Below are 9,760 nucleotides of genomic sequence, written 5' to 3'. Positions count from 1 at the left end.
CTTTGCATTGAAAATCACATATCACTAAACACACAGCATTCTGACAGCTGTGAGGGGAGAATGACTTAGGAAACAAGTCCTGTCTTGATGTGATTTGGAGGTGTGAGAGCATCGGCTCAAAGGGCCGAGGCCGACAAACACCGAGTCTGAGAATGCCGACCGACTAGAATTAGAACTCTGTGACCTCCTCACATTACTGTAGAGGTGGTTCATCTCAAAAGGTCTAGGACCTACAGTGCTATTGCTTGATTGTTACTGTTCCTCAATTGTAAAGACCCGTACACAACAAATCCGATTTTACGGACAAAATATTTTTACAAAATTACACAGGCTAGTAAACACATTTATTCTAATTAGTTAGAAAAGCACATGTATTCTAATTAGTGTGTACACACTGAGGATGAAGTTTGTTGCGATGAAAAAAAAAAAACGTTCGATCAAGTCTCGTTTTATGTGAAATTTTGCATGTGAAAAATCGGACTCGGTGTGTACGGGCCTTAAGTCACTTTGGATAAGAGTGCATTTGACATGACTGGACAAATTGGCCTATACTGCATATGGAGCAGAGAAGAGAGGAGCATACCTGCACAATCGGAATACTGAAGTTGGCGTAGATGAAGGCCGTCGATCCACCTGCCTCCACCGCGCTGAGCTGTGGGGTGATGACAACGTTCGCACTGAGCTGGCTCCACGAGCCGTGTTTGCACATGTCATAAAATTACAGCCAGCGCAGCCCAGGAGAAGCAGCGAGGGAACGAGCGAGCCCTCCAAAACCAACAGACCCAATGCTCTTGTTCTCTACTGGAATGTTTTGGCCTTACGGGCCAGTCTGGAGATTATTAGATCATTTTCACTCAGGCATTGGCGATACACTGAGGTACTATTTGACAGATATGAACAATGCTTTCCTTACATTACTGCGAGCTGAGAGCATTTTTTTTTGTCAAATAAAGGAGCCAAACATGTCCATCTTGCCAAAAGGGGGAACAGAAAAGTCATTCACTCACGTATATCATGAAGGTAGCTACTCGGTTTCCAGTTTTGAGTCTGTAAAGTGGACTGGACTTTGACTAGAAAAGGGGTTGAGAGGGTGATAGCATAGTTAGCACAGTCACAGTTTTCTACATGTATTGATAATGGCATCGAGAGAAACCCAACACATTCATCGAAAACTTTGTCAAAAATGTGTCAAACTAATTCATTTCTCCTTTTACTGTAAATGCTTGAATGATTGCTGACAAGGTTTACAAGATAAACATTTTGGCACTCACTGAAACAGTCACAATGAGAATTGTAGTTGAGAAATATATGATGTATCTTATTTACTGTGGCATGGTCAAAATGGGGCTCATAGTGGCCTCCGATGCCATAGTTGACCACCTGGAGGTACTCCCCGTACGGATGCTGCACGTTCAACCCGGTCAGCGTGTGAATGCGCTCGTCCAGTTTTCCAACTATGGGGTGGGCCGTGTCCTTTATCCATGCACTGCACACACACACACACACACACACACACACACACACATACAGACACACACACAATACCACATTAGGACATTCAGGACCTTCACATTTATTGCATCTTTGGGTCAGTTCAAAATTGTCTGAATTACACTATTAATTATACTTTTTCTTATAATGTGCGTGCTTCATACATAAAACCCATTTGTTTGAGGTATTCCAGATTCCAAATTGTCTCAGAAAATGCAAGAGGTTAACTGTGCAGTAATTGTGTCTGGTCTGGCCATTGTAATTCATGCTGGAACTAAAGTATGGTCAGGCAATGGGCCATGCTCCAAAATACTATTACATCTTATTGAGATGTCAGAGAAAGTGAACACAAAAAATAAAGTCCAGCCATACCTTTTACTGATACGGTAGTCAGCGGTGGCTTGATTCTCACCAGATGCCACAACAGACCTTCTCAGCTGACAACAAAGGAAAACATCCCATTAGATAACCTGGAAAGAAGGCCTTTTATCTAGACATCTCAAACAATTACACTTAATCACAACATCCTCCTTTAATGACACTAGAATGCAGCTATGAAACGGAGCCTTATCACAGCACTCATTGTTCCGACTTGCATGCAAAGATGCATCCCAAAGATCCCATTCATTGGATCTTTAGTCCACAATTTTGTGCCACAAGTACTGCATGGGAAAACCCATCGGTATGAAAATACCAAGAGAAAGCTGAAGAACTGGCAGAAAAAAAAAGATATCTAAAGAATTTCCAGAGGGGAACAAGAGATGGTAATCAATGATTTGAGTCCCGTTTGCCCACATAAAAAATGTGGCTGATGACCAAGTGGTTAATGACCACAGCTGGCTCGCCAAGACAAAGCGGAACAGATGATTAGCTCGGGCCCCGCTGGAGAGATGAGAAATCTGCCAGGTCTGCTATTAATTACAGTCAAGGACTGTCGTCATTCAGTGTGTTGTCTTAAGTGGTGAAATAAGTGGCATGGCTTTGTACTTGATCAGGGCTGTGGAAAATGCATTCCAATAGTGCCAAAACCCTCACAGACAAGACTCGTCCGCAAGGCATCTCTTTAATGCCGTCACTGTGATACAGCGTTTAAGTGATTCACCACATTGTGGTACAACACATTGCTTTACTCTGTGGGTATTGAAAGGCAGTACATATTTTCCACAAGCCATGGCCATGAGAGATCTCCAGAGCTGCCCTCTTCAGCAGAGGGGCTGAATGAAATCCAGCCAATGGTTGGAATCAGCACAGTATATCCCCCCTGAAACCAGTCTTGCTTAGAGTTTTGGAGACATACCAAGCGTTTGTCAAATTACACTGGAGGGCTTCCTCCCCCATTGCGGCATTATTTGACATCTTCCAAGTTTGAATGACCATAAATAGCCCTGCAGCTTGTTAAGCCCTATAGCCAAGGAAGGTTGGTGAGCTTTAGAGTGGAAACATTTACCTTAAAGCTTTTGCCTTTGCTTGCAGTACATGTCTTGCTACAGTTGCTGTGTGTGATTGTAGATAATGCATATCACAAAATCATTCTGTCTAAAATAATGGATGTAGTAGCAGAGATTTAGCATTCATATCTGACTTTTCAAGAGGTTATCTGAAGGGCAAAACTTGTCAATGTTTAATACCCTCAATAAAGTGAAAGAAATTAAACTGCAGTATATGAATAACACATACTGTACATATTCATATGCACAACAAAACAGGGGTGCAAGACAAGCAATACGTACAGCTGGCTGAGCCACGTTCTTGATGCTCTCTGCTTCGCCATCGGTGATGAAGTTGTGGTAGAGCACCACATAGGGCTGAAAACTCACGACCTCTCGTCTCATCGGTTGCAGGAGCAGTGCTGGGCTGCCATTGGTGAAGTAATCACAGAACAGCTCCGGATCCTCATAGTGCTTTGGCTACGGCACACACAGAACATACGAACTTCATTACTGCAGGCAAAACAGGATAAGCCAAACAGAAACGCAGAGAAGAAAAGCACCACTGTTTTATTTCACTTTACTTATCCTCCGCTAAACGGGGTCTATATATTTACACATTACAACTGGTTGGCTAGATTATAGCTTTTTTCCCCTCTTTTGGCCTGATTATTTGAAGCGATTATCACGTAATTCCCAAAAGAATGCGCCTTGGTTAGATTTAAGAGCGAGGTTGATGAATACCTCTCAAGCTCGTGCATGCATGGGTGACATAGAAACAGCTGGCAGGATGCGCTCTGGTAAACACATGTGTCTGATGCGTCAGTGTCTCCAAGCGAACAACATCAACTCTTCCTCAATCTCGGCCAGCGAGTGTGGGCGGGCTCCAGACAGTGTTCAAACACGCCATGATGTAAGCACACCCCAAAGATGACTAGTCACTCTGTGGGGCTCCATGTGCTTACATCAGTGTGCTCCAGTTTATACTCTTCCTTAACATGCTGTGGTGCAGGATCTACACAGAGCTTTGCCAAGACAAGGTGACCAGATGTCCGGAGACCAAAACCGGGGACATAGTCCCAAAAATGGGGGACGTTTTCAGTTTGACTATCAATCTGAGGACTGTCCCCTGAAACGAGAACTGTCCCCTGAAACCAGGGACATCTGGTCACTCTAAGCTAAGATGTTATTTTTTCAGACGTTATCATTTTCCACCGTAGACAAAGATGAAATATATGCAGACACAGAATTAAAGGTACATTGCTTGACTATAATAACTACACTTTCCACTGAAACAGAATTTCCATTCAGCTATCTGTCCTCTGTGTATGCTCAAAAAACATTGGTGATTGCATTCCTGGCTGTGAAGATGTGATAAAAGCAAAGTGGCTTGGACTGAGCTATTCGGTTCCACCCAATCAATAATACTGGCAGTCGCTCCAACGATGCTTGAGGTATATGAACAGGACGGTTGTATTTTATTGGCTGCTGAGCTCAAATATAAACAAAATTTCACCAGAATCAAGGACTACTGTACCTTTAAAATATGAAGATACTTTGAAACCATGTGTCTGAGACAACTTTAACAGGAAGTCTCATGTCTACGTTGTTTAATCCCCCTATATTCAATGTCAATCAGAGATGCCATCTCTAATGCCAAACCTGACAACCCAGTGCACCAGAAGAATATGACAAAGGGTGCACCTGAGAACCTTGAGTCTGGCAGAGTCTCTCGTAGGTGTTCCTGGTCCTCAGGTAAGTGGTGGAGGGTCTCTTTAAAACACCGACAGCAGTGGCATTGTATGGATTCTCAACAAGAAGCCTCTCGTACTTCTCTATGTTGAGCAACACTCTTCCATTTAAGGGATCTTTGAAAGAGAAAATGAGAGAGACCAAGGGAGTGTTACTGGTTATGAAATACATTCGTAATTGAAGAAAAATAAGCTATCGCAGCATTGGCAGTGAGGTGGCTGTAATTCTGTTGTCAGAAAATGTGATTTATACAAAAAGATTCTTTAGAGCAAACACTTGGACAAGAAAAAAAATTGCGTCACCATTGTGATTGGCCCGAATGAAGACAACACACTTTTCTGTGCAGCTTGAAAATCGCAGCTACAATTATTATTTTTTTTCATGATATGAAATACAGCTGTTTCAAAAATTTCGGTATTTTTTTCTGTCAAGCTATGGGCTGCTGCTAAATTGTTATGACTGGAAAGACTTACCGTGACGTAGCAACTCCTGCGAGAGACTCAATGCATAAGAAATGTTTCCTGTCTGAAAAATAATTAAAAAAAAGATTCAGTGCACACTACAAAGACATCTGCTTGCATATGAAATCCAAAGTACTCTACTGAAGAAGACACGTTAAAACTCTTATCCACATTGAGATAAAGTCAAAACGCATAGACCAATATGACAAAGGACTGAACTTTTCTCCTATAATATTACAAACAATACGACAAGGCAAAATCTTTTGCCCTATTTTTGTGAGTGTAATTTTATTGACTTCACTTCGCTTGAATTGCCATTCTATTCTATGTGAGTAATTTTCGACTTATTACTGCACTAACACTTAACACTGACAGTCCTAGTTGCACTGTATCTTGATTGTTCCACTTTGGATAAAAACATCAGCTAAACGACTAAATGTGAATCTAAATGTCTAATCTAACACATCACCTTGAAATGCGAGAAGGCCAGATGGTCCAGGGCGTCCTCCAGACTGCCCTCATTCTCAGGCCTCCATGCCAGCTCTGCCCGCCTGAAGAGTCGCACCGACTCCTCCAGCCACTGCACCGAGTGGTAGTAGTCCTCCACGTCATAGGCAACCTGCCCGCAAACAAATTTAAAACAGGGCAAGTTAAATCAAGCGGTGCGAATAGAGATTACGTGACACCTACACTGTAGATCAACAACTAGTACCCTTTGCTGTCACTTTTACACATGAACATGAGCAAGCCTTTTGTGTTATTGTCAATATCCAAGTCCAATATAGGTCGATCAGACTGCCATGCACATTACAAGTTGATGTTAAAGAGCTGCGAAGACAGATTATGTGACAACTAGTATCAACAATTAGCATCCTTTGTTGTCACTTTTCACATGGGCAAGGCTTTTGTGTCATTTTCCACATCCAAGTCCAATAGGTCGATGTTAAAGTTGACGTTAAAGGGGTAAAGTAATGAAAAGGGTTACTTCTCTAGTTTGGACACCAAAGAAAGGCTAGGGCAATACTAAGTGTGATACCAATAATGATAAGGTTATACTTTAGTTGAAGTAGCCTATAAGAGTGACATGGCACTGTCATGAATGTGCCATAAACATTATCAACAAGTCATAAACATATATGACATAACGCTTCTGTCATTAAGTGTCATTCGTTTTTTGTCATGTTAGGGTTCATGTGTCATGACAGTGTCATGTCACGCTTATGCAAATAACTTCAAGTAAATTGTTTCCGACATTGGTTGCCATTCTCTCTGCTGTGTCAGTGTAGCATCAAAATGATTTTGAATCCATTTTTTTCAAGTTAAACTGTTACATACAGTATTGTTGTTTTACAATAGGCTACAAAATTAGTAATTTTAACGTTATATAATATATTGCTCTCTGTAATTTTCTACTAGCAAATATCTCAAGATTTGTTGGCAACTTTACTGTGCCCCAGTAAATCACATCTGTTCGGCGGGGATTATGAGTTAGTGATGACTCGCCCCAAAATGTCGCCAGTGCCACAGAGTCGTGAAGCTACATGCTGAAACTCTTGGCAGACTACACTCTTCACTTAGTCATCAGTGAAGGTCACTGCCCTCAGAAGATCTGGAGAATGAGAATATATATTGTCAGCTGCCTAAATGGAAAATCTGGGAAGCGTTGAATGCGGCTACTGTGCAGACAGCCTTCTCCCAGATCCCTCACGCATGAATAAGTAGCAGTGGCAGCCATACAGGAATAGACAGGCAGACAGACAGAGAGGAAGAAAGAGAGAGATAGAGAGAGAGAGAGAGAAAGAGAGAGAGAGACAGAGACAGAGAGAGAGAGAGAGAAAAAAAGACAGAGAGAGAAAGAGAGAGATTATTATGGGACACTGAGGGCAGTCTGTTCCACATCAGGAGGGCGACATGCACAAGCAGGAGTCAGGGTGTGAATCCCTCAACACTGCCTGAATGGAAACTCATCAACTCCTCCTCCACCACCAGCCCCCTCTCCTGCCTCCACAGCCCCCCCCCCCCCACCACCACCACCACCTGCATCTCACACAAAGCATAAGAAATGGGTGTGTAGTCAGTGTACTCTAACTACTTCCACAGGCTGCTCTCAGCGGGACCCCTACAGTACGTGCTCGGTCAGAGCGCACCAGATGAGAAAGACATTGCTCATCCATCCTCCTGCCGGGGCATTCTCCCATGCTCGGAGAAGTTCGGAGGGAGCCCTGGTGTTGGGTTTCCCCCTCCGGCAGCCGAGCCGAGCTGTTCCTCTCCACCCCACAGAGGGAACTCCATTTACGGGGTGGAAAAAAAAGAGATGGAGACTATTTTGCAGTAGCCCCGTTGACACCAGACGGCATATCTCAGTTGAGGTCGAGAGTGGGTCTGGAAAGGCTTCATCAACTTAAGACTTCCAGGGGTGTAACCAGCAGTGAAATTAAAGTTAAATTGGTGCATTGAACTCTTACCAAAAAGTGCAGGCGTCAAATCTTTCTAGTAAACAAAGGCTTTAAATGCAGCTGTTAACTTAATTCCAAAGAAAACTCACGTCCATATCTGTTTAACTGGTTATGTTGAATGCACTGCTCTGTCTGTCATCATAATAAAGCCCGCCCCTTGCCGGATAACTGATTGTGATTGGTGCCCAGGACTTTGGAACCTTAGAAATGGGTGTCAATGGCCTCCTTGCCAGACTGACTTGAAGAGCAAATTCAAATCTGCTAACAGGTTCGTCTGGGTCCTCCCAGGCTGATTTTGCAGAGGAATCAGACAAAAAATCTCTATACTGGAGTATAATAGTATGCATCTTATGGAGTAAAAATTATGCTTAGTCAGTAATAATATAGTAATAGTAACTTAGCCTGGTTGTAAACCAGACTCTGGAATCAGGATAACACTGGATAAGACTATGACCAATGTGTACCAAGTTTGAACGATGCATTGTCATCATCAGTTTAGCTCGCCTTTGGCCCGTCTATATCAGATACACTGATTTGATTTTTACCCCCGATGGTTGGGGTTAACGTAACTTGCATCATTGCTCGTGGCCAGAGAATCTTGCCGACACAATTCAAATTGTGTTCTCGCGAGAACTCTGGATTTCCAGGGTAATAGTAACTCTCACTGAAGGCAGATGAGGGACCATGAAATTCCCCTGAAAAAAAAACTCTGCAAAAACCACCTCCTCTCTATCTCCTTTTGAATCACAGTTGATAAAAATATTAATTATTGCCTAATTAGTAAGACTATCCCCCATGCTTTATTTTAACACATCAGTAGTAGTAGTAGTAATATGCCTTCCTTTAACTCTCAGAGTTCATCAACCCATGTGCGGAGGTGATCAGATACCTACTTTCCCCACTAGGAAGCAGTCGTCTCCCGAGAGAGGGATGGACACGTGAGGGTGGTAGATGTCCACAGTGTTGCCTTGGTTGGTCAGTCTCTGGAAGTGTCCTCGGACCAGCCCCTCCACACGCAGCGCATACACATCCTGCAGCCTCATGAGGCCCTGGGCAGCCCCTTGGATGTCCTCCTGCTTGGGCAGGCTCCACTCCACACTCCCATAGCCAGTTCTGAGGGCTGGGCCAAAAAACCAGACAGACACAACAAAAGGTTGGGAGGAATAGCCACAAGGTCATAATGAGAGGGCCATAAATTTAAACGGGAGGGATGGGGAGAGCAGATCCAGTTTGGAGACAGCTGTTGGAGTCAGCTGTGTGTGTGTGTGTGTGTGTGTGTGTGTGTGTGTGTGTGTGTGTGTGTGTGTGTGTGTGTCTAGTCAGGGTTGTTAAGGGCAGTTGAGCTAAAGCACCTTGGGTGTTTTCCTGGGCTTCCTCGCTGTATACCACATTGGGCCACTCCGAGTGCAGTCGCTTGATCAGAGTGAACGCCACCAAAGGATTCGCAGCGGCCGCTCCCGTTAGTCTGCTGTAGACCGCGCTGTGCAGTTGGGAAACTTTTGCGTAAAATCTGTGGAAACACAGCGCCGGTTTAAAACTCGCCAAACTTTCTTCCCATTTTCCCATCTCTTTTGAAGAGGATCTATTATGTTGTGCATTATGTGTGATGGAAGATGGTATCTATGGCTGGTTCTGTTAGACAATCCTCTGTCGCGACCAGATGTTTGTCTGAGTATTTCCCACAACAATAAATAAATCATTTTTGAGAGCCCACACCGGAGTCGTAACCTACATGGGTTTCTTGCGCATCATAGCCGGATATAACTGGATGCCCAGACATTCCCACGGATGTCGCAGCTGATGCAACCACCCACAGCACCCAAAAGTAGCCTACACTTAACACACGTGAAGCATGCACCTTTCAAATAAATACCACGCACATGTGTCTCGGGGACATTGAGTTCGAGTGGTGCTTGTCTTTTTGGTAAAAACTGCAGACACGCGACGCACTGGACATTTAGCACAGATAACATATTTTGTTAAATAGATGCGTGTCCTTATGTTAAACATCCAGAGTAGCCAACAGCCTAAAACTACTGCAATTGAGTACACATGGTCTATAATCAATGCGTTAGCCTACCAAATAAGGACAACACGTTGCACTTAAAATAGCATTGCACTTACCTTTGAATATCTCTCAATCTCTCAGTCTCTTGTTCTATGTATGCTTTTA

At 43.4% G+C, this 9,760-nt stretch overlaps 1 protein-coding gene across 1 annotated transcript in view; it reads right to left on the bottom strand.

Annotated features, from left to right (window-relative positions):
- Nucleotides 1-9,339, bottom strand: part of p4ha3 (prolyl 4-hydroxylase, alpha polypeptide III) — an 11,688-nt gene extending 2,349 nt beyond the window's left edge. The window contains exons 1-11 of the mRNA XM_062551995.1: nucleotides 9,320-9,339; nucleotides 8,940-9,097; nucleotides 8,481-8,707; nucleotides 5,601-5,750; nucleotides 5,144-5,195; nucleotides 4,623-4,786; nucleotides 3,222-3,398; nucleotides 1,864-1,928; nucleotides 1,327-1,486; nucleotides 1,008-1,070; nucleotides 584-652 (exon numbers count right to left, since the gene is read on the bottom strand). Coding sequence (XP_062407979.1) covers nucleotides 584-652; nucleotides 1,008-1,070; nucleotides 1,327-1,486; nucleotides 1,864-1,928; nucleotides 3,222-3,398; nucleotides 4,623-4,786; nucleotides 5,144-5,195; nucleotides 5,601-5,750; nucleotides 8,481-8,707; nucleotides 8,940-9,097; nucleotides 9,320-9,339 — 1,305 coding nt within the window. The remainder of the gene's footprint in view (nucleotides 1-583; nucleotides 653-1,007; nucleotides 1,071-1,326; nucleotides 1,487-1,863; nucleotides 1,929-3,221; nucleotides 3,399-4,622; nucleotides 4,787-5,143; nucleotides 5,196-5,600; nucleotides 5,751-8,480; nucleotides 8,708-8,939; nucleotides 9,098-9,319) is intronic.
- Nucleotides 9,340-9,760: the final 421 nt, after the last annotated feature.

This window comes from Sardina pilchardus, chromosome 13 (assembly GCF_963854185.1).
Source record: "Sardina pilchardus chromosome 13, fSarPil1.1, whole genome shotgun sequence".
Lineage (NCBI taxonomy): Eukaryota > Metazoa > Chordata > Actinopteri > Clupeiformes > Clupeidae > Sardina > Sardina pilchardus.
This window is presented reverse-complemented; position numbering and strand designations above follow the sequence as displayed.